This window comes from Rana temporaria, chromosome 5 (assembly GCF_905171775.1).
Source record: "Rana temporaria chromosome 5, aRanTem1.1, whole genome shotgun sequence".
NCBI classification, from domain to species: domain Eukaryota; kingdom Metazoa; phylum Chordata; class Amphibia; order Anura; family Ranidae; genus Rana; species Rana temporaria.
In genome coordinates, this window is record NC_053493.1 from 165,901,715 (window position 1) to 165,926,963 (window position 25,249).

The following is a 25,249-nucleotide window of genomic DNA, read 5'->3' on the forward strand; positions in this document are numbered from 1 at the left end:
CCACAGAGTGAATACAGTAAGGTAAGGGGGGTACTGATATAAGGGGAAACCTTATATTGGTGTCCCCTAACATTATTGTATTAACTCCCCCTTACATCAGTGACCCCCCCCCCCTCAGACTGGCCCGACGGTGCTGTCACTAACCTCCTCTCAGGCGCACTGAGCAGGGCTCAGTTATACGGCTCCAAGTTGGTGGCTCTGGTTTTATTCTGTAGTCTCTTCTCCGTAGTCCATACATGTCTGACTCCTCCAGTAATCCCCCATCCCAGTGGCACTCTCACTCTTGATTCCTCTTCTGATCGCGCACAGGATACTGGTGGCGATCAGAAGATGTGGAAATGGTACAGGTGGTGGTCAGCATATGCAGACATGTAGAGGGAGCACACAGAGGGGGTCAGTTGTGTAGGGAGAGCACACAGAGAGGCCCCATGTAGGGGGAGTACACAGAGGGGTCAGTCGTGCAGTGGGAGCACATGCATGTAGGGGGAGCACACAGTGGGGTGAAGTCCTGATAAGAGCTGTGACAGGAGGGCCCTTACACAAAACACATGGTTGACACACTCGGGGTGCTCAGGCAGGGCGGTGAGGTTGGCATACTCGGGGTGATCAGGTTCCTGTTCTTGGTGGAGGTAGGGTCCTAGTCCCCAGGGAAGATGGGGTCCCTAGGTGAGATGGCGTCCCCGTTGCCAGAGGAGATGAGGTTCCTGTTCGTAGGCATGATGGGGTCCCTGTCTCCAGGGGAGATGGGTGTCCCTGTCCTAAAACATGTGCGTTGTTTGTATATCGTATGATAAAACATGTGTATTGCTTTGTATAGCGTATGATAAAACATGTGACTGGCTTAAATATGTCCATTGCTTTGTAGAGCGTATGATAAAACATGTGCATTGCTGAAAGTGAAAACATCGTGGGTGACTGGATCGTAAACGAAGTGCGCAAAGGTGCTGTGCAACGGCCAGTGGAGTATATTTGATTTATTAAGGGGGTAATCATGGGTTAATGCAGGCGCAGTGTGTAGTTCCTGTTTTTGATAGAAAGACAGCGTGATACAGTTAGACGCTCTTGTGGCCGCGCTCGCGCATGCCTAGTCCACTCGGTTGGAGAACTTGATAAGTTAGAACTTATGACAGATGACCCCCACAGTTAGAAACACCTCCCTAGGGAACACAGTTAACCCCTTGATTGCCCCTAGAGTTAACCTCATGGGATTGGGGTGCCCATCTAGGAGGGACAGATTGCCAAAGGATCTTGGACAAACAAGGAGCCCAAGAGATCCTCAAATTGGAGAGAGCTGAGGGCCATTCTTCTAGGGCTTTTGGCATTTGAGGACAGGATCTATGACCACCATGTCCAGGTATTTTTCTGACAATACCACCGCAGTGTGCTACATCACAAAACAGGGAGGCACAAGAAGCAGGGTTTTGCTGCTTTTTGCCCTTCAAATTCTGACATGGGCAGAGGACAATCTAGCGTCTTTAATCACTTCCGGACCTCCGACTGCCGATTTTATATGTCGGCTGTTTGAAGAGGAATATCTTTGTTAGGCAGGGGCGGACTGACCATTCGGTCAGTCGGGCACTGCCCGAGGGCCCCGTGGTGGGAGGGCCCGGCTCAGTCCGCCCTTGGAGGTGCCTGCAGCAGCGTCAGCTTCTATGTCTACACAATAAAAAAAAAAAAACGTACTCTGTACCCCCGAGATGCCTTGAGTTGAACCATTAAATCCTGGGTGGGTGATGTGACTATTGTAGGCTCGCTCCGCTCGGGAGGTATGAGCTGCCCTGGATGGATGGCTCAGAGCCGTGCGGGGATGTACAGTCACTGTGACAGGCGCTCCGGCCACCTCTCCCCCCTGTGGAATTCAGCTGAGGGGGCGGGGCCATAAGTCACTGCCGCGGAGGATTGTCTGAAGGAGCTGCTGGACTCTGAGGCAGAGCAGACATAATTGCACAGACACAGGAACGAACTGCATCCACGCTGACCTGCCTTGTGTGAAGAAGCAGGTCAGTGTCATAAATAATGAAAGCACTGTGATTACAGTTACTGTGACAGTGTAATCTGTGTTATAAGAGCCATGCTGAATTAATTGTTTCTTTACATTCTTGCCCTGTGCTGTGACAGTGGGCTTATTTACCAGGTAGCAGGTCAGGTCAGGACAGGACAGTTGCTATTTACTAGTGCACATGATGAGCCATCCATCCCGGCCAGCTCATACCTCCCGACCCTCTCTTACAACAGCCACATCATCCTAGCTAGTGGGATTTAATGGTTCAAGGCACTACTTTCTCGGGGTTACAGACTCAGTTTTTTTTATTGTGTATGATAAGCTGCCGCTGCTGCGGGCACCTCCAGGGGTGGACTGAGCCGGCCCGGTCCCTCCCACCATGGGACCCTCGGGCAGTGCCGAATGGTCAGTCCACCCCTGCACACCAAATGGTGAGTCCGCCCCTGCACACTGATATTTGGTACACTGAATGCCACTCAGTGTATAGATATCAGTGTTATATATAGGGAATAGCACTTCGACCTGGTTCACATTGAAGAAATTTACCATGCGATTTGACATGTCCAATCGCATGGCAATGGCACTACCCGAATCGGTGCAATGCCCCATTTGTGGCGCTGCACCAATTCCTAAAAGTAGTTTCTGTACAACTTTTGGCGACTTCTTGGTGCAATTTCCATAGACATCTGTGCAGCAACCCGCACAGATGTCTCTGAAATCACCCGCCAAATTCGCACTGACATGCGGGTATGAAATCGTGCGAGTTTAGCTGAACTGTCTCTCACAATTTCATTCCCGCTGTCAGTGTGAACCTGCACTAAGGCCTGATTCACATCTATGGCATTTTTTGTGCTTTTTGCATTTTGCAGATTTGCACAACAATCCATTTATCATGGTTTCCTATGGAACACGTTCTGTAGTGCAAATCTGCAAAATGCAAAAAGCACTAAAAATGCCATAGGTGTGAATCCAGCCTAAGTGAGTGTTATTCCCTATATATATTCCTTACGTTGGTGGTCAGTAGGAAGAATGTCCCTTACATTGGTGGTCAGTAGGAAGAATGTCCCTTACATTGGTGGTCAGTAGGAAGAATGTCCCTTACATTGGTGATCAGTGGGAAGAATGTCCCTTACATTGGTGATCAGTGGGAAGAATGTCCCTTAGATTGGTGATCAGTGGGAAGAATGTCCCTTACATTGGTGATCAGTGGGAAGAATGTCCCTTACATTGGTGATCAGTGGGAAGAATGTCCCTTACATTGGTAATCAGTGGGAAGAATGTCCCTTACATTGGTAATCAGTGGGAAGAATGTCCCTTACATTGGTGATCAGTGGGAAGAATGTCCCTTACATTGGTGATCAGTGGGAAGAATGTCCCTTACATTGGTGATCAGTGGGAAGAATGTCCCTTACATTGGTGATCAGTGGGAAGAATGTCCCTTACATTGGTGATCAGTGGGAAGAATGTCCCTTACATTGGTGATCAGTGAGAAGAATGTCCCTTACATTGGTGATCAGCGGGAAGAATGTCCCTTACATTGGTGATCAGCGAGAAGAATGTCCCTTACATTGGTGATCAGCGGGAAGAATGTCCCTTACATTGGTGATCAGCGGGAAGAATGTCCCTTACATTGGTGATCAGCGGGAAGAATGTCCCTTACATTGGTGATCAGTGAGAAGAATGTCCCTTACATTGGTGATCAGTGGGAAGAATTTCCCTTACATTGGTGATCAGTGAGAAGAATGTCCCTTACATTGGTGATCAGTGGGAAAAATGTTTTAATTCCTATAATAAACATTTATTTTGAACATTGTGTAGAGAAATTGTTTGAACGCATGCAATGTGGGCAGTGCAATATGTAGGTGGGACTTTGTGTGAATGTAGCTTTAACGTGGGCGGAGACACAGGGGGCCCCATGATCTTTTTTTGCCCGGGGGCCCCATGAGCTGTCAGTCCGCCCCTGTTGTTAGGGCAGCAACTAGCTGCCATAACACAGGTATCCACTTCTTTAGCCGGTAGTCTGGTTTAAGATAAAAAGTGGACTCTGCGGCAAGATCACTTTTATCGGTGGCTGGAGAGGGGGGCCCTATCGGGTCCTATTTGTGGCTGGGTATGGAGACGAGTGAGGTGAAGATGGCCCCCACCCGTCTCCATATCATAGCAGGGCGGAAGCTGCGTAAAAACGTCACTTCTGCCCATAGCTCTTAACCACTTCCCGACCGCCGCATGTACATATACGTCGGCAGAATGGCACGTACAGGCACATTGGCGTACCTGTACGTCCCTGCCTAGACATGGGTCGGGGGTCCGATCGGGACCCCCCCCCGCTACACGCAGCGGTCGGGTTCCCTCGGGGAGCGATCCGGGACGACGGCGCGGCTATTTTTTTATAGCCGCTCCGTCGCAATCGCTCCCCGGAGCTGAAGAACGGGGAGAGCCGTATGTAAACGCGGCTTCCCCGTGCTTCACTGTGGCGCTGCATCGATCGAGTGATCCGCTTTATAGGGGAGACTCGATCGATGACGTCATTCCTACAGCCACACCCCCCTACAGTTGTAAACACACACTAAGTGTACACTAAATCCTACAGCGCCACCTGTGGTTAACTCCCAAACTGCAACTGTCATTTTCACAAAGAATGCAATTTAAATGCATTTTTTGCTGTGAAAATGACAATGGTCCCAAAAATGTGTCAAAATTGTCCGAAGTGTCCGCCTAAAATGTCGCAGTCACGAAAAAAATCGCTGATCGCCGCCATTAGTAGTAAAAAAAAAAAAAAAATTATAAAAATGCAATAAAACTATCCCCTATTTTGTAAACGCTATAAATTTTGCGCAAACCAATCGATAAACGCTTATTGCGATTTTTTTTTTTTTTTTTACCAAAAATAGGTACAAGAATACGTATCGGCCTAAACTGAGGAAAAAAAAGATTTTTGTATATGTTTTTGGGGGATATTTATTCTAGCAAAAAGTAAAAAATATTGCATTTTTTTCAAAATTGTCGCTCTATTTTTGTTTATAATGCAAAAAATAAAAACCGCCGAGGTGATCAAATACCACCAAAAGAAAGCTCTATTTGTGGGGAAAAAAGGACGCCAATTTTGTTTGGAAGCCGCGCAATTGTCTGTTAACCACTTCCTTACTGGGCACTTAAACCCCCTTCCTGCCCAGAGGACTTTTTGCGATTCGGCACTGCATCGCTTTAACTGACAATTGCGCGGTCGTGCGACGTGGCTCCCAAACAAAATTGACGTCCTTTTTTTCCCCACAAATAGAGCTTTCTTTTGGTGGTATTTGATCACCTCTGCGGTTTTTATTTTTTGCGCTATAAACAAAAATAGAGCGACAATTTTGAAAAAAATATTTTTTTTACTTGTTGCTATAATAGCTAAATTTTTTTTTTCATTTTTTTTTTATCCTCAGTCTAGGCCGATACGTATTCTACATATTTTTAGTAAAAAAAAAAAAAATCGCAATAAGCGACTGGTTTGCGCAAAAGTTATAGCGCCTACAAAATAAGGGACAGAATTATTTTTTTTTATTTTTTTTAACTAGTAATGGCGGCGATCTGCGATTTTTATTGCGACTGCGACATTATGGCGGACACTTTTGACACATTTTTGGCACCATTCACATTTATACTGCGATCAGTGCTATAAATATGCACTAATTACTGTATAAATGTGACTGGCAGGGAAGGGGTTAACACTAGGGGGTGAGGAAGGGGTTAAATGTATTCCCTATATAGTGTTCTAACTGTGGGGGAAGGGGGGTGACTGGGGGAGGTGACTGATCTGTGTGTCTATGTACAAGAGACACAGATCGGTCTCCTCTCTCCCTGACAGCACCGCTGTCTGTGAGAGCCAGCAATGAGAAATGATCTCATATGTAAACATATGAGATCATCTCTCATTGGCCGCACAGATCGCCTAGCAAACGGCCACTCCGATTGGCCGTTCACGGCGATCTGTGATTGGCTGTGTCCAAGGGACACGGCCAGCACAGAAGTTCCCCGCTGCGCGTTTGGGAGCGCGCGCGGGGAACGCGGAAAGGGGCGGACGTGAAAACACGGCGCCCCAGAGAAGTAGAATCACCCTGCGGCCGTATATAGTCGTACGGCCGTCGGGAAGTGGTTAAAGCGACGCAGTCCCGAACTGTAAAAACACCTTGGGTCTTTAGGCAGCATATTGGTCCGGTCCTTAAGTGGTTAAAGGGATATATATATATATATATATATATATATATATATATATATATATATATATATTTATATATATTTATATATTTATATATATTTATATATATATATTTATATATATTTATATATATATATTTTATATTTATATATATATATTTATATATATATATTTATATATATATATATTTTTATATATATATATATTTTTATATATATATATATTTTTATATATATATATATATATATATATATATTTTTATATATATATATATATATATATATTTTTATATATATATATATATATATTTTTATATATATATATATATATTTTTATATATATATATATATATATATATATATATATATTTTTATATATATATATTTTTATATATATATATTTTTATATATATATATTTTTATATATATATATTTTTATATATATATATTTTTTTATATATATATATTTTTATATATATATATTTTTTTATATATATATATTTTTATATATATATATATTTTTATATATTTTTATATTTATATATATATATATTTTTATATATATATATATTTTTTTATATATATATTTTTTTATATATATATATATTTTTATATATATATATATATATTTTTATATATATATATATATATTTTTATATATATATATATATATATTTTTATATATATATATATATATATTTTTATATATATATATATATATATTTTTATATATATATATATATATATATATTTTTATATATATATATATATATATATATTTTTATATATATATATATATATATATATTTTTATATATATATATATATTTTTATATATATATATATATATATATTTTTATATATATATATATATTTTTATATATATATATATATTTTTATATATATATATATATTTTTATATATATATATATATATATATATATATATATTTTTATATATATATATATATTTTTATATATATATATATATTTTTATATATATATATATATTTTTATATATATATATATATTTTTATATATATATATATATTTTTATATATATATATATATTTTTATATATATATATATATTTTTATATATATATATATATTTTTATATATATATATATATATATATATTTTTATATATATATATATATATATTTTTATATATATATATATATATATTTTTATATATATATATATATATATATATATATTTTTATATATATATATATATTTTTATATATATATATATATTTTTATATATATATATATATTTTTATATATATATATATATATATTTTTATATATATATATATATATATATATTTTTATATATATATATATATATATATATATTTATATATATATATATATTTTTATATATATATATATATATTTTTATATATATATATATATATTTTTATATATATATATATTTTTATATATATATATATTTTTATATATATAAACGACAATTTCTTTTTTTATTGCATTTTAGTGTAAATGGGAGATATGAGGTCTTTTGACCCCAGATCTCATATTTAAGAGAACCTGTCATGCCTTTTTTCTGTTACAAGGGGTTTACATTCCTTGTAATAGGAATAAAAGGAACACATTTTTTTAAAGAACCGTGTAAAATATAATAATTTTAAAGGCAAAATAAATAAGAATAAAATATTTTTAAATTCGCCCCGTCCCACCGTGCTTGCATGCAGAAGTGAATGCATACAGGAGCAGTGCTCACATAGGAAAACTGTGTTCAAACCACACAGGTATCGCGGCAATTGGTAGCGCGAGAGCAATAATTCTAGCCCTAAACCTCCTTTGTAACTAATTACAAGCAACCTGTAGAATTTTTTAAACGTCGCTTCTGGAGATTTTTAATGGTAAGTTTGTCGCCATTCCACTAGCGAGCGCAATTTTGAAGGCGTGACATGTTTGGTATTAATGTACTTGGCGTAACATTCTCTTTAACAATATGAAAAACAAAATGGGCTAACTTTACTATTGTCTTGTTTTTTAACTCAAAGTGTATTTTTTCCAAAAAAAGTTCACTTGTAAGACCGCTGCGCAAATACGGTGTGACAAAAAGTATTACAATAAACCGCCATTTTATTCTCTAGGGTGTTATAAAAAAAATGTATAATGTTTGGGTGTTCTAAGTAATTTTTGAGCAAAAAAAAATGTTTTTAACTTGTAAACACATCTCAGAAAGAAGCTTGGTCCTTAAGTGGTTAACAGCAGTACATCGAAAGGGCAACCTAAATCAAATGACAGACTTTCTAAGCCAGAACAGAGTGTTAGTCAGAATGAAGCCTGAGTACAGAGGTCTTTCAGATACTAGTAGACAGATGGGAAGTCCCCCATTTTGACCTATTTGCATCACAATCCATACAAAGGGGGCATACTTGCTCAGCCTTGGTCCTACTGCTTGTACTACGCTTCCCCCCTTTTTCAGATGATCCCTCTAGTTCTCAAAGTTACAGAAGGAATCCTCAAGCGCGATTCTTGTAGCCCACTTTTGGCCCAAGAGGGCATTGTTTATAACTACGGAAGCTGGCAGTGGAACCCCACTGGTTTCTATCATTTTCAAGAGGAACTAGTGAGTCAAGGACCCATCTGGCATCCCAATGTTAATCATCTCAAGCTAGCGGCATGGTTACTGAGGAGCAAATCCTGAAGACGTGTTTGTTTGACAAATTGATTTAGACTCTGCTAGATGGCAGGAAAAAGATCACAAGGACCATTTATTTCAAAACATGGAAATGTTTTAACTCCTGGTGCACTTCATTTTTATTTTTTTCCCTAGGAGGTCTTTCTGTTGCATTCCACCATGATGGAATGGAGAAGGGTTTGGTGGTTAGTAGGTTGAAGGTGCAGGTGGGTGCTTTATCGGTATTCCTGGAGAGATCTCAGGTTTTGTAGGGCATTGGCCAGAGCTAGGCTCTATTTTTTTTCCAGATGGGATTTGTCAGTGGTTTTACAGGGTTTGACTAAAAGACCCTTTGAACATCCCAGAAGACGCCACAATTAAGGCTTTGTCTTTGAGGCTAGTGGTATTAGTTGCTGTTACTTCAGCTAAAGGGTCAGTGAAGCCCTATATATTATTGAACCTTTTTTGACTCTGTTACCGGATCGGGTAGTTCTGAGGACAGATCCAGGTCTCTTCCGTTTTCCATAGATCACAGGAGATGGCCCTACCAACTTTTTGTCCAGCACCATCCTGTCTTAAAGAAAGGCTGTTTTATACTTTGGATGTAAGAAGATACTTGTTGCACTATTTTCAGGTCACAAGGAAATTCAGAAAATCCAATTTTCTGCTCATTCTGTTCACGGGGCTGCGTAAGGGGTGCGGTACCTCTAAAAACACTATAGCAAGATGGCTTTGTATGGCCATCAACTAAGCCTATAAAGCCATGGGGGTAGTGGCCCATTCAACCTGTGCAGTGGAAATGTCATGGGTGTAACAAACTGGTGCTTCTCCAGGATGAATCTGCAAAGCGACCACGTGGATGAGATTCTCCACTTTCACCCTCCACTATAGGATGGACTTGCTCTCGGCTGCAGAGAAATCATTCGACAGGAAAGTCCTGCAGGCGGTGGTCCCACCCTAGTGTAAGTACTCCAGGTGCTGTCCTGAAAGATGAGGTGAGAAGACCTTAGTTAGACATAACGGTATTTCTAGGGGTCTTTCAGGAAAGCACCTATGTCCCTCCCTTGATTGTGATATTTTTTATGTGGTGTTATGTTTTGCTTACCGTATTTATCGGCGTATACCGCACTTAAAATTAGGGCAAAATCGTGGGTGCGCGATATACGCCGATGCCCGCTTCCCACGCTGTGTTTGAACCACTCCGCCGACATAAAACAAGCGCAGTACACTCGGGTATAGTCGCGCAGGCTCTGCTCCGCTCGCGATCACGTCTTGTGCGTCCTTGTACGTCCTTTACACAAGAGGAGCCGAGCCTGCCCGAGTATACCTGAGTGTACTCCGCTCGGTATATGTCGGCGGAGTGGTTCAAACACAGCGCGGGAAGCAGGGATCGGCTGAAAAACACAGCGGGGAGGACACCACAATGGCCGCAGAAGGACACCGGACAAGGCCGCCGATGGACACCGGGCAAGACACCGACGAGGGGCATCCAAACTGTAAGTATTTATTTATTTTTTCCAGAAATTTTCCTTCTAGGTTGGGGGTGCGCGCTATACGCTGGGGCGCGTTGTATGAAGATAAATACGGTAAATAGTTTCACCATGACTGAAGGTACTCCAAAACAGCTGAGGCCATGTTGGATGTGCCCGGTATTTTAAACGGTGACTGCAGTGTTTCCTGGGGAAATGGGTGGAGCTGTGCTCTCTCTAGGTGAGGTCATGAAAGACTAGAAATACCTTTACTGGTAGGTCTAAAGTTTTAAAATTTTTGTTTACTTCTGTCTTCAGAAGGGGTGAGCTTAAAGCTTTTAGTGAAGTTTAAATGGCTTATTTGGACTAGCTGGGTACAAATTAACTATTACTTTCACTACTAGATGTGCCCACATAGGGATCTTGTTCGTGTGTGTTGATGTGATTTATTTATTTTCTTAGATTATTCAGCTAACAGTTTATGACCAGCTTCTGGTAAATCTTCTATGCCAGGGTGAATGTTTACAGGCCATGTGGGTTTTTGTTTTGAAAATGTAGGAGTCTTGCAAATTTTTTATATTCTTCAAAACTAAGCAGTTTGAAAGTGGATTACACTGCAGATTTGTTGGGGGGGGGGGGGGGGGGAATTCGTGTCACTAAACCCAATCAATCAATGCTGTATTGCATACTGTTCATGCTCCCTCAGTCACTATGAGTTTTGATTTCTGTATTCTGCAAAAAGCCTGGTTGATTCTGATGCTCTTTATCTCCACCTTCTGTTCACGTCCCCAGTTTAGCTAGGGATTTTGCAGCTGTGGTAACAACTGTGCACATACTCCATTTTCTCTTTCGTTCATGGACGGACACAGCTTTAATGTTGACAAAGTGAGAATTAGCCTTTCTTTAGGAGTGACTAGGCAGAAAGTGTTAACAACTTCAAAGCTGAACAGCCCCGCCCAGAGTGCAGTCCTACTGGCTATATACCCTCAGCCTGCACCAAGCAGTTCAGTTTTTTTTCTGCCTAGTTAAGAAGACATGGCTCCCTTCGGGCCCATAGGCCTGGAGGCTTTATTTCAAATCTACTTTGGATTTTTGGTATTTTCTTCCTGTGATCTTCGAACAACTGCCGACTGGGTGACAGGCTGGATCCCAGATCCTTGTAGTCCCCCCAGTTTCGGCCATCGAGCGTGTGCCAACCATAGTTACGCACTGGGTCATCCACGACATGCCCGTCGCTCTACGGGTGGCCGGTGAACTAGATGCTCCAGGGCATGCATATGACCGGTCTATAGGGCCGAGTCGCAGCAGCCAGGCCTACAGTCGCCTCCGTTACCATGCGGGAGATGGTCTGTCTAGGATGCTTCCAGCATAACCCTCAGGAAGGGTAAGTAGTCCCCTGCTTCGGCAGGAAGACAGAGCTGGGCATCCCTGGAGAGGTGAGTAAAGGGCCTTATCCCCCTTCTCCCCTCCCTCCCTCCCCCTCGACTTAGACTCTCTGAGATAGCTGCTGGGCAGGGGTTCCTCTGGGGAGCTTCACTTGGGGAACCATAAGTCACTAAATCAGTGTATAAAGCTGCATAAGAGATTCTGCTTACCTGTGTGTCCTGCTCCATGCTGTCGGTGGCTATGTTTGGTGTGTCCATGCTGTATTTCTTAACTTGCACTGGCGGCCATGTTCTTGTAGCCGCATCTGTATTGGCCTCTAGCGATGCTTGGCGGCCATTTTCATGGTGATTGCTGCTGATTTGTACTGACTGCTGCATTACTCTGCTGCACTGTGGTTTTCTGCCCTGTTGGCCTCTAGTGTCAGATCGGCGGTCATTTTACCATGAATCGGACCATTTAAAAACAGCAGATGAACAGATACACGCCTCTGACTGAGCAGTCTGAAAGATGAAAAAATAGCAGCCACACAAACAGCCTTCGTTCACGGCTTTGGAGAGCACAGATTGACAGATGCACTCTGCAGGAAGCAGCTCTGCTAGCTAAACCATCTACTACGGTTCCTGGGTGGTGAGTCCTCTGGGGGGCAACCCCTCGTCTCTGCTGCAGCCAGGAGTGGTGGGCTACTTGTTTTGGAGTCCCTGTGTGTGGACAGTATGGCCTCAGAAGCAGACATTTTTTCCCCTGAGACACCTGAGCTGGCAATTGATGCCCCTGCACCCGATGTATCGGTAGACGCTATGTCGGCAATCCTTGATACCTTCGTGGCCAAGGTGGAAGCAGCGCGTGGGAGAGCAGGGGCTAGAAAGCGCCCCCTCCATCTTCTGAGGACAACTCGGATGCGGAGCAGAGTCCAGCTAGCGCTCAGGACCCTGGCTCTGAGGTATCTGAGGTTGCGGACCAAGATCGCCCAGACAGTGAGCACGACCTCGGAACCAGGTCAGCACGTGATGGGGCTCTAGTAAGTGACCTTATCACCGCAGTGCGAGATACTCAAAAATTAGAGGGGTCTGCAGAAGCAGCAGATGCGCCGGTCCCTTTTGGGTTCCGTAAGGCAACCCTCACTGCTAAATTGTCTCCTTGTGTGTCTGTTTTAGACAAAATTTTATACAAGGAGTGGTATAAACCACAGAAGGTTTTTTTCAGTCCCTAAAAATCGAGCGGTGCGTTACCCTCTTGAAGAGAATTTCTTGAAAAGATGGACCTCGCCCCCGATAGTGGACCCTCCTGTGTCCAGATTAAACAAGCTAACCACCATACCAGTGGAGGGGGCTCCCGCCTTTAAAGACCCTGCGGACAAGAAGGCTGAGGCGATCACCCGCAACCTGTACACGGTAGTGGGTTCGGCGGTACGCCCAACCATAGTTGGGGCCCTGGTGTCTCAGACACTCACGGAATGGGCAAAGATGCTGCTCAATGGGTTACAAGCACGTCAGGCTTCCTCGAATGAGGTAGCCCTAGCTGACCAACTAGTACAAGGCCTAAAATTCATTTATGAATCAGCCTTGGACACTATTCCTCTGCTGGCCAAAGCTTCAGGTCAGTCGGTGGTGTTACGCCATCTACTTTGGTTAAAGATTTGGTCCGCTGACCAATCTTCCAAGAAAGCCCTGATGGACTTGCTCTTTAAGGGCAACAGACTTTTTGGAAGTTCCCTGGATGACATAATTAAAGATGCTACAGGAGGTAAGAGCATATTGCTCCCACAGTCCAAAAAGGGGAAGGAGCCACGCCGTAGGCAAGGGCCCTTCTTTACCGCACACAAGCGTTTTTTTCGTCCGCCCATTACGGCGGGTAAAAGACCATAGGTCGATAAAGCGCCTGCTCAGGCACAGAGACGTCCCTGGTTTCGCAAACCCGCAGACATAGCTATGTCTGCATGAAGGGACAATGTGCTAAACTAAAGCTAGAGTGGGACTTTAAATGAGGCAAATGCTAATTAGATACCTCCATCCCCGGTAAATTTGAAAAGAGGAAACTAAATGTTTGGGACTTTTTGATGAAGCACACAACTGAACTCAATGGACCAGCTAAAGTAAAATTGTTTAATAATTACAGAAGGGGCATAACAGACACCAATATGGAATAAATAGATATAATAATAATGAGTGACAACAGCCAGAGTCTAAACAGTGCAAAAGTAATACCTAATAATTTGCATTAACATACATGGTAATATATGATAAAATAGGTTACACTGAATAAATTCTAGGCAATACATGGTTGTATAATACATCTCATAATGACAAAGCATGATAATAATAGACCGAGCGTCTGAAGGCCAGGACTGTAATATTGATAGATAAAATAGAATAATAGCAATGTTGGCTGATCCATTGACAAGATTTGCAATATAGCTGGTAAGCCTATACTGTGACATATCACTTTACGGAAGCTCTACGCGTTTCGTGGTTTATACCACTAGTCAGGAGCAGATATGCAGTGTGAGGGTATCTATGATGGAGAAAAATACCAAAATTGATACAGTGGTAATGAAAAGAGATCAATATAAAATATATATAATACGTAGAAGAAAGAGGGGGAACAATGAAGGTCCCAATCGCTCTCACCTAATGGTAGTATAGTAAGATAAGATGATGGTATCAGATAGTATGGGGCAGCTATGAATGCACCATCCCCGGGAGCTGAGACGTTTAAAGCCAGAGGTACGGCGGCAGCACCAGCAATAAGTAGATAAAGAATAAATAAAGTGTTCGATCATCATGTGGGATAAAAGGTAATATAAGTAATTCCCAGAGGTATCTGTGAAAAAAGGTAAAATAAAATGGATTGGTAACGTAGTTTATGGAATGAAGGGAACATTCCCTGAGTGAAAATAGAAAAGGTGCATAGAGTGTGAACCATAGAGAAATATGGAAAAGTACCAAAATAGATAATGGTGCAAGTGGTAGTTTACAAATAAATGAAGATACCTGCTGGGGTAAATAGAGGAGTATTCCAAGTGCGTGCGACCGTGTGATGAGGATAAAAAATCCTAATGTGATGAAGGTTTGCCCCCACCCATCTCTCGGGTGGGGGGACGTCTTCGCAAATTCGTGACTCTGTGGACATCTCAGGTCCCCGACCAGTGGGTTTGCGAAGCAGTGTCTTTAGGGTACAAGATATAAGTTCTATCTTGCCCACCAAACAACATATTTTTTCCCTCCAACCTCCAGCTACAACCGATTCGTCGGGAAGCCCTATTTGGGGCAGTTCAAGACCTGCTGAAAAGCAGGGTGGTTATTCTTGCCCCAGTACAGGATCGGTTTCAGGGGTTTTACTCCAATCTGTACCAAAGGAGGAGGGCGTTCGCCCAATTCTGCACCTCAGGGCCCTCAATTGCTTTGTGAAGGTACAAGATTTCGGATGGAATCGATTCGCTCTGTCGTCACTGCCCTCCAGCCGGGGGACTTTCTGGCATCCTTGGACATCAGGGATGCCTATTTACATGTCCCCATATACACAAAGCATCAGAGATTCTGCGCTTTGCAGTCGGGGAAGACTACTATCAATTTGTGGCTCTCCCCTTTGGCCTGGCATCGGCACCAAGGGTGTTCACCAAGGTACTTGCCCCAATGTTTGCCCTACTAAGACAACATGGCATCGCTATCGTGGGCTACTTGGACAACCTGCTTCTGAGGGCCGCTTCAGCCTCAGAATTAGAGGTGAGCAAGTCTATAACCTGTCAAACCCTCCGACACTTTGGTTGGGTATTGAACATTCAGAAGTCAGTAATGGTACCGACTCAACGCCTAGTATATCTGGGGTTGGTTCTGGACTCCTCAGAGGCAAGGCTTTTTTCCCCTGTGGAAAAGTTGCAGACCCTTTGGGCTGCGGTGCGGCAGTTGACATCCCATAAAAGGTCGTCAATCCACTTTTGCATGCGAGTCCTGGGCCTCATGGTGGCCTCCTTCGAGGCGGTACCATGTGCGCAATCTCACACGCGTGCTACAGAAGGAAATTCATGCGCCTATCATCCCTGGATTATCTATTCCGGGTGAGCCACCTGGTCAGGACCTCCCTTGTTTGGCTGACCTCACTGGCACTTCTGTCCGGGAACTCGTTAATGTCCTTTCACTGGATAGTCATCACGACAGATGCCAGCCTTACCGGTTTGGGGGGGAGTCTAGGGGGTTCAGTTGTCTCCGGAGGATTCCCACTTGCCGATCAATGTCCTGGAATTTCTTGCGATCAGGCTGTGCCACTCCAAATGGTCTGAGGCTACAGGGGCGTCCAGTCAGGATCCAGTCGGACAACGCCACTGCTGTGGCATATGTCAACCATCAAAAAGGAACAAGAAGCTTTGCTGCAGCGTCAGGTCGCTCACACCCTAAGGTGGGCAGAAAGGAGCGTACTGGCCCTGTCGGCCGTATACATTCTGGGCGTGGAAAACTGGCAGGTGGGATATTGCACGTAGATTACTGGAGGCTTCCCCTCTATGTTCTAAGACACAGGCTGGAGGGCCGTGACACAACCTATGACTGGGAGAAACCTTCCCATATCATGTTATTGGGGGGGGGGGGAAAGATTTGATTTCAAATCTTTATTTGTATGATTTTAAACAGTTTTATTGATATCAATTTTTTACTCTGTATTCCAAATGCTTTATTTTTTCTAACATGTGACCATCAGCAGAGGACTAGAAGTTCCTCCTGCTTATGTTTCCCTGCAGACAGGCTGGGAAGAGCTGGGTTATGCGACAGGTAGATCGATTAGAAAAAAGGTACTTGGATTTTTTATTAAAATAATTACAATGCTATCATCCACCTATAGAAATAGAAGGGATAATGTAAATGAAACGGTGTCACTTTAATTATTTGTTGTGATAGACATGTTTGGATAGTAAAATTGATATGGTAAAGCCCAAAGTAAAACATTTAATAAAAAATGGACAGACTTGTGGATGGTCAGGTCTAGAATTTCCTTGTGCAGTGTGGCTCCATTTCGCAGGACAGGAACATTCAACAGCAGAACAGGACTTAACTGGAGAGCAGGATTCCTCCAGCAACACTAGCATGGCTACCCAGACAGAGCCCATTGACTCTGGAGGACTTGGATGGCTTTTGGGAATGTATTGCTGATACAGGGCAGCAGCTCTCCTTTCTGGAGGACAGGCAGCATGATCACACTGCTGATCTCCATACCCTGAAAACCAAAGTTCGATAGCTGCTCCTGTAACAGATGCTGAAAACTGTTATTGACGCAATTAATCTTCTGAGCCATCAGGGAGTTCAAGGGTCTGACCTGGAGACTTTCACTGAAAACTAGCTTAAAGCGCGAAAAAAGTATGAAAATACTAAACTCCTAATTTTTCCGAACTACGCCATGGAGTCTTCTCACCAGGGGAAGTTGTATGACCTTATCCAACCTATACTGCATGTAAAAGGCTTTTCCTGGCCAAGCTGAGGGTCCAGGATGGAGAACAATTGTGTGTGTTTTTTTTTTTTTACTTTCCCTGACAAAGCTACCAAATTGTTGGACACCATACGCAAGTATTCATGACCATATCAAACCTTGTCTAACTCGGGTCCTTCAACAATGCTGAAAGTTAACCCTACTGCCTAGTGTTGCCTTCTTTTGGCAGCTGGAGTACTGTGATACTCATGATTCAGTGAATTCTACTTGATTTATCTTAATTTGTTTTGTTACATTAGTTACAGTACTGCAAGCTTAAAGACCACCAACACATGACAAATGTTAACTTGTGTGGTTTTACTCTTGGCTGCACTGTGACTGCTATATTTATAAAACACTTCTATGTATGAGATGTTTTTGCAGCAAAAGTGCATCATGTTGGCAAAGGCCAAAAAAATGAATCTTGCACCCAATTTCTAAATGTAATTTTACACTGAATTGGTAAATTAGTAAAATGTAGCTTAGGATTGCATACACATGTTGGGGGGATTTTACTAGTTTTGAGTAGAAGATATGTTTTAGTCCTTCTTAGAGATGGTTTGTATTTTCTTGATTCAATGTTTCTATTTCAGCTGAAAATGAAAACCTAGATGTCAATAGCAAGGACGCTATGGAGACAGACCAAAATGAAGAATCGAAAGAAAAACCTGCTTCAAATGCATTAAAAATGTCTTTTTCGGACTATAAACAGATTTCCAATTTACTTGTCTTCTACTTGCAGAAGATGGAAGAATGTAAGGTTTGCATGTATACCCCATCCAACCCATTCCTTGCATAAAAAAAAATGTTACTCTTTCTTTTTACTAAGAAAAACTCGAACCTTTTCATAACAGAAGGCACTTTGTCTTTCCCTTCATTTAGGTTAACACTCAAATATTTGTGATAACTACCAAATCAGTAGATCATATTCTCAATATGTTCACATACCATCAGATCATATTTACAGAAATCTGTGTTTTCCCAGAAAACGCCAATTGTATCATACTGTGTGTTTGCAAACACAGTAGCAATATTTTCTTGCAGTAAACACTCCCCAGTCCTTGGCAATACTCACCAGGCAAAGTAGTAGTATAATCAGTTGGTATTGAAATACTCAGATATAGGTAGTGGCCCAGCCAGTGGAACAAGTTCCACATTTAGCGATGCTTAAAGGGGTTGTAAAGGATTTTTTTTTCCTAAATAGCTTCCTTTACCTTGGTGCAGTCCTCCTTCACTTACCTCATCCTTCAACTTTGCTTTAAAAAGTCCTTATTTACTCTGAGAAATGCTCACTTCCTGTTCTTCTGTCTGTAACTACACACCGTAATGCGAGGCTTTCTCCCCATTGTGGAGAAAGCCTCTTGGGGGAGGGGCGAGCAGGCAAGTCAGGACACTCTACTTTGCAGATATAGAAAGTAGCTGTGTGTTAGTGGGCGTCCTGACACTCCTGTTCGCCCCCTCCCCCTCAAGAGGCTTTCTTCACACCAGGAAGAAAGCCTCGCATTACAGTGTGTAGTAACAGACAGAAGAACAGGAAGTGAGGATTTCTCAGAAGAAAAAAGGACATTTTAAAAGCAAAATCGAAGGATGAGGTAAGTGGGAGGAGGACTGCACTAAGGTAAAGGAAGCTATTTAGGGAAAACATTTTTTTCCTTTACAACCCCTTTAACCTTCTCATATTAGGCAACCCTGTCTCTCTTATTTCACTTCTGATGCTTTTCAAAAATGGATAGTCTTCCTTTCTCAAGGAATGCCAAGTGTTGGCAGAGGATTTATATATATAAAATATAGGCTTCTTCTCTTGCTCGTTCTAAATTAACCTCATCTCTGCTTTCAGGAGCTCCACTGCCATCCTGTTCACCAGCTGTATTTAAAGGCCAGCTTCACCTTTTTAATACCATGTTAAATTTATATTTAGAATTTAACATGCTTACAAGTGGAACCCCCCAAAACCATCTCTTAGCGGCAGCTGTCACTGTGCAGGTGGAGATCTGTGAACTACAAACCTCACCTTTTACAGTAGTAGACATACTTGTAGTTATTAATGGAACACAATTGAAGTGATGGCTGCACTCGTAAGCCATTGATTCAATTACAGGAGCCTGCACATTGCACCAATGATCAATTATAGAGGTTGCAATACATTGCAGGCTCATTTGCAAAAAAATAATGATGCACATTTTATTTGTAAAATGATCCTATACACTTGCTGCTGCACTGGTCTGGAAGCAGAGGTTTTATGTTTGTTTAAAAGTGACTGATTTTATGTACTATTACCATTATTTAATATATTACAAAAATTACATCTACTGTATCGTATAAAATAAAAAATGTTTAACCACTTCAATACCAGGCACATTCACCCCTTCTTGCCCAGGACAATTTTCAGCTTTCAGTGCTGTCACACTTTGACAATTGCGTGGTCATACAACACTGTACTCAATTTTTTTTTTTATCATTTTCTTCCCACAAATAGAGCTTTCTTTTGGTGGTATTTGATCACCACTGGGATTTTTTTATTTTTTTCATACATCATGGGACATGGGCTAATATTCATTACCTGCTGGGTTATACTTCATCTCCAGGTGAATGGACACTGGTAGACCAAAGGTGGGAAGTGATCCCATATATAACCCCTCCCATACAGGAAGTTACTTAAGTTTTTTACCAGTGTCTGCAAGGAGAATAGCAGTTGTTTGAGCTCTCTGAGCTCCACGTCTCTAGTCCCACAAAGGGTCCTTAAATGAATCATGGGATTGACCAATCGGATCCATTTAACACAGGCTTTATATGCTTAGAAAAATGGTAACCGAGCCTTGCAAAGAAGACTCAAGATCCTGCAAGGTTTTGCTTGTAATGTGAGCTTCGGGCGCTGGACCCTGCAACGTGAAATCCTGTACACCACAGCGCTAAGGGATTCCTGCAGGGTGCTGTACAAGTCCAAGGGAGTGCACCCAAAACATGAAAGGGTACCCAGTGCTTGAAGGTCCTCAAGTGACAGGAACCCACTGTGATGGGTGAAGTTTGGAATCCTCCCTTACTTATTGTTGTCCCAGTGATTGTAACAATCAGTCACAGGCTGGACACCTGTGTGTGGTGACCATACAGGGGAGTTTTGAGCTAGCTGTGGATGTTTGCAAAGTGTACCTTTTTTTTGCTTGTGTCTGGCTGTTTACCTGTAGGTTGGCACACTATAGTGTGCCATTTTGCCTTGGTTCACCAGGGCACAGGTGCATTCGCAAGAGCGCCACTGAGCTCAGCAGTTTGGCATCCATGGCACATGAGGCTTTGCCGCACAGTTACCGTAGCCTTTAGCTGGGTACACAAAGATTTGCGTTATATGCACATACAACCACGCCCATTCGACAGGACCATGCAAGTGCATACGCCCGCACAGAACTTTCCGGCGCACAGCCAGCTTATTTAAGCTATGTATGCCAAGCATGTGCTTCCAGAAGGCAGCTGTGGAACGCAGAGCAGGCTCTGAGCCAGGCATTTGCAGTGGTTAATTTCCTCCTTACCTGGGTCACGTGAGTCATCGGGTGTTGCTTGGCAGGCTAAAGATGCTTAGCAGGTATGTTGCATAGGGGCTTGGTGAGCCCTATTAAAGGGTCCCCCTTCTGAGATGTTTTAATACTACACCCGGGTAATTCTGTTTTTGTGGCTAGTAAAGGTCTTCAAAAAAGAAGAGCAAGACTAACACTACAGTGAAAGGGGCACACCTTATGTCGTCAGTAGTTCCTGATAAACTTGGTCGTATACCCTGAAGGATCAGAGGCTTTTGGGCAATCTGACTCGCTGCACCTATCTGGTATTATGCCTACAGTCATCACTGCTGCTTTACCCTTTATCACCAAGGATGAACTGTTCTCGGTCCTAGCTGGGTTAGAGCACAGGATTGCTGGCATGATTGCCTCCCCCCCCTCAGGCTGGCAAAAAGCATGACAGATCCCCCTCCCTGGGGTCTTCTAGTCTGGAGCAGCAATGGGTTGAGAATAGGGAAGAGCAAAAAGCTCAGGATCCTGTGGAGGGCCTGGCAGATGAGTCTACTTCTGAGCAATCTGGACAAGAAGCTATCCAGTTGGTGTCTGTCTCTCAATCCCAGAGGCTTTTGAACCTGACTCTTACCGAAATAGTTTGTTCTGCCTTTAAGTTGCCTCTTGCAGAGGTTACTGAGCCCCCCTGCCCCTCTTTGATATCCCTGAGGCCTCTTCAGGCCACACAGGCTTTCCCCTTGCACCCTCTGTTGGAACAGGCGGTGTATGCTGATAGATGATATCCCATGGATGAAAAGTTTTAAGAAGCAGCGCATGACAGAGATGGATACAGCAGTCTCTGCCTTAAACAAGAACTTGACCTGTCCTGTAGATCAGTGGTCATCAACCCTGTCCTCAGGGCCCACTAACAGGCCAGGTTTGCAAGATAACTGAAATACATCACAGGTGATATCATTTGCTGCTCACAGTGCTCAGTGATTGCAGTATTCTAGTCTGCATCTCCCCAAGGTAATACATAAAACCTGGCCTGTTAATGGGCCCTGAGGACAGGGTTGGTGACCACTGCTGTAGATGATGCACAGGACTTGAAAGACCCTGTTGACAAGAAATTGGAGTCATTATTAAAAGCTTCCCTTTCTTTGGCCAGTTCAACTATTCAGCCAGCTGTTGCAGCAATTGGTATCTCTCAGTCCATAAAGGATCAGATCAGATGGCCTGATGGGCCTAACCAGGGGGAAGATCTGCCTGAAAATAAGGCAGATATTCCTCGAGTGCTTTGCGATTGACACCTTTTTAAAGGATTCAATACAGCAGGTTTCTCATTTGGCTCTTTTTGTCTGTACATATGCACAGACTTTTGTGGCTTAAGAACTGGTCAGCTGAGATACCTTGTAAAAAGTTATTGAAAGTTATGAAAGTCCCTTTCATTGGGAATGTGTATTTGGTGATCATTTGGACAAATATATCCAGACGATTTCTGGAGGGGAGAGTTCTCTAATACCTGTGAAGAAAAGCACCAGACATCCCTTGTTTAAAACCTCAGGGACTGCTTCCTCAAATGCCTCAGTACCAAGGCAGTTCAGCTGCCAACCAGACGCTAGAGCCAGGGGCAAGCAGCAAGGCCTAGAAAAAGCCCTGGGTCCAAAATTCTTCTAAACCTGGCCCCAAGCCTTCCTTTTGAGTAGATGCCCCCACTCTATCTGCAGGAGGAAGGCTGTTGCACTTTGCGGACATCTGGAGAACAATTCAGGATGAGTGAGTCACCTCAACTATATCCAGCGGTTACAAGCTGAAGTTGCAGGAGCGTCCCCCCTCAGTGTTCCCTGGGATCCTCCAAAGACTTATTGCTTCAGGCTCTACATCATTTAGTGCATCAAGGAGTGATTGTAGAGGTTCCTGTTTCCGAAAAAGACACAGGGTTTTACTCAAACCTGTTTGCGGTTCATAAACCAAACTGGGACACAAGACCCATTTTGGACCCAAGATCCCTGAACCAGTATCTACTGATCCAGTCCTTTCGGATGTAGTCTATCCACTCAGTACTAGCCTCGCTCCAGATTGGAGACTTTCTAGCCTCCATTGATATAAAGGACATGTATTTACATGTACCTATCGTTCAGCCTCATCAGAGGTTCCTGCGATTTGCTGTAGAGAAACCCCATTTTCAGTTTGTGGCTCTACCCTTTGGGCTTGCTACAGCTCCCTGGGTGCTCACAAAGGTCCTAGCACCAGTACTGGGCCTTTTTAAGGGTCCAAGGTATCTTGGTGTATTGGTATCTGTTTGGATGACCTCCTGCTCGGAGATCACTCACTACAGGCTCCCAAAAATGAGCAGAACATGCTTAGTGCGGTATTTGGAAAGCTTAGGCTGGATCATAAATACTGAAAAGTCAACCTTGAGACCAGCTCAAAGTCTAAAGTATTTAGGTCTGATCCTTGATATGGTCCAAGCAAGAGTATTCTTGCCACCGCAAGGGTCTGTGCCCTGAAGAATCAGGTGTGTCAGATAAGGAGCACCAGACAACCCTCCATTCGACTCTGTATGAGTCTTCTAGGGAGGATGGTATCCTCCTTCGAGGCAATGCCCTATGCCCAGTTCCATTTCAGGCCTCTACAACAAGACATGTTGTTGGCTTAGAACAGGAGAGGAAAAGCCCTTGATTATCCAATTTCTTTATCGCCTCGGGCATGCTTAAGCCTAAACTGGTGGTTGCAGGATCAGAACCTGCAAAAGGGAAGAACCTTCCTACTGGCATCCAGGTTCAACAACAAGCTGCATCAGTTTGTGTCTCGAACAAGAGATCCTCTGGCAATCGGAATTGAAGTGAGGGCATTCCAGTCATTCTGGTGGCACCAGTCTGGCCCAGAAGGCCCTGGTTTCAGAGATTGTGAGACTGGCAATAGACAGGCCATGGACGCTTCCACGGCGCTGCGATCTACTGTCTCAAGGTACTATATTCCACCCCAATTTACGGTCTCTAAATTTGACGACATGGCTATTGAAGCCAGGGTGTTAAAGAGCCATGGCATATCGGAACCAGTGGCGTCCACCCTAGTGACTGCTAGAAAAGCTGTCACTAAGAAGATCTATCATAAGGTCTGGAAGACTTGTATTGCTTGGTGTGAAACCAAAAAATGGCATCCTCTGAGCTGTCAGCTGTGGAAATCAAATTTTGGCTTTGAGTACAATCGGAGGTCAAGTTTTGGTCCTATCAGTATTCTTCCAAAGGCCTTTAGCCTCCCATTCACTGGTCTGAACCTTTATGCAGGGGGCAACTCGCTTGCTTCCCCAAATTAGGTCACCTATGTATCCTTGGGACTTGAACTTGGTGCTGTCTGTGTTGCAGAAACAACCATTGGAGCCTTTCAAGGAAAGTCCATTAGATTTGCTGTCACGCAAGCTAGCTTTCCTGATGGCCATCACCTCGGCTAATAGGGTGTCGGAATTGGCGGCCCTTTCGTGCAAGGAACCATACTTGATCCTTCACCACGACAGGGTCATGTTACAACCTGTTCCATCCTTTTTGCCAAAAGTGGTGTCTGCCTTTCATTTAAATCGGCACATTATTTTGTTTTCTTTTTTCTCTTGGCCTCATTTGACGGAAGAGAGACTGCATTCTTTTGACGTTGTTCGGGCAGTCAAAGCATATTTGTCTAGTTCTGCGGAGGTCCGTGGATCAGACTCCTTTTTGTTTTATCAAAAGGACCGAAAAAGGGGCAGGCAGCTTCCAAAGCTTTTATTGCCAATTGGGTCTGTCAATTGGTCATTCAGTAAAAAGGAGAATGAACCGCGCTTAGGACCCACCAAGGCTGGTACAAGTGCAGTGAACTGTAGTGTAGGGCCAATATGTACCAATGAGATAAATATATAAAAAATGTACGATAAATAAATTAAAATGTTTAGGCTGCAGCCCCCCAAAAACGATTCCCCTAGGGGAAGAGTAGAAGTAAATTGGGAGTGGGATGGGGTAGTGGCGCTGCCCTACTTATAAACTGTATCAAGTAAAAATTGTAGACAGTGACCCTGAGGGGTGCGTGAATAAGTAAATAAGTATAGTATTAGTAAAACCAACATGAATAGTGAAAAAACAACAACTGGATACCAGCTAAATACTAAGTGTAATGACAGTGACCAGGTACTGGCGTATAAAAACTAAACTCAACCAAAAACACGTAGTGTGATAAACCAAACGGATAAGCCAAGCTGTGCTGTCACTGGTAGGCTGTGAACTAGCCTGTGTGTGTGTTTCCACTGAGTGAGTGCGGTACACTCGTAGGAACCATAGACATATGGAAAATATAATATAATATAATGCAAAAAAGTGCAGTGAGGCAATCAATCTTCATAGGGTAATAAATAAACAAAAATAAAAATAGTCCAATAGTGTGATGCAATAAGGAAGACAGTCTTCATAAAAAATAAATTAACAAGATACAAAGTCCATCCAAGGAATGAAGGAATCCGTGCTTGCAAAGGTGCACCTAAAAAGGTGAGTGCTCAAATGAACATTGGTGAAAATTCCACGCAGTGATCACGGTGCTCCCCCTTTTGGGTCCCCACTCACCAGAGGCACTAACCCCTGCAGGGGTA

The 25,249-nt window shown here is 42.9% G+C and overlaps 1 protein-coding gene across 1 annotated transcript in view; it reads left to right on the top strand.

Moving 5' to 3' along the window:
• Nucleotides 1–25,249, top strand: part of LOC120940454 (maternal DNA replication licensing factor mcm6) — a 206,464-nt gene that overhangs the window by 174,056 nt on the left and 7,159 nt on the right. Inside the window, exon 15 of the mRNA XM_040353332.1 lies at nucleotides 17,755–17,916. Within this exon, the coding sequence (XP_040209266.1) occupies nucleotides 17,755–17,916 (162 nt within the window). The remainder of the gene's footprint in view (nucleotides 1–17,754; nucleotides 17,917–25,249) is intronic.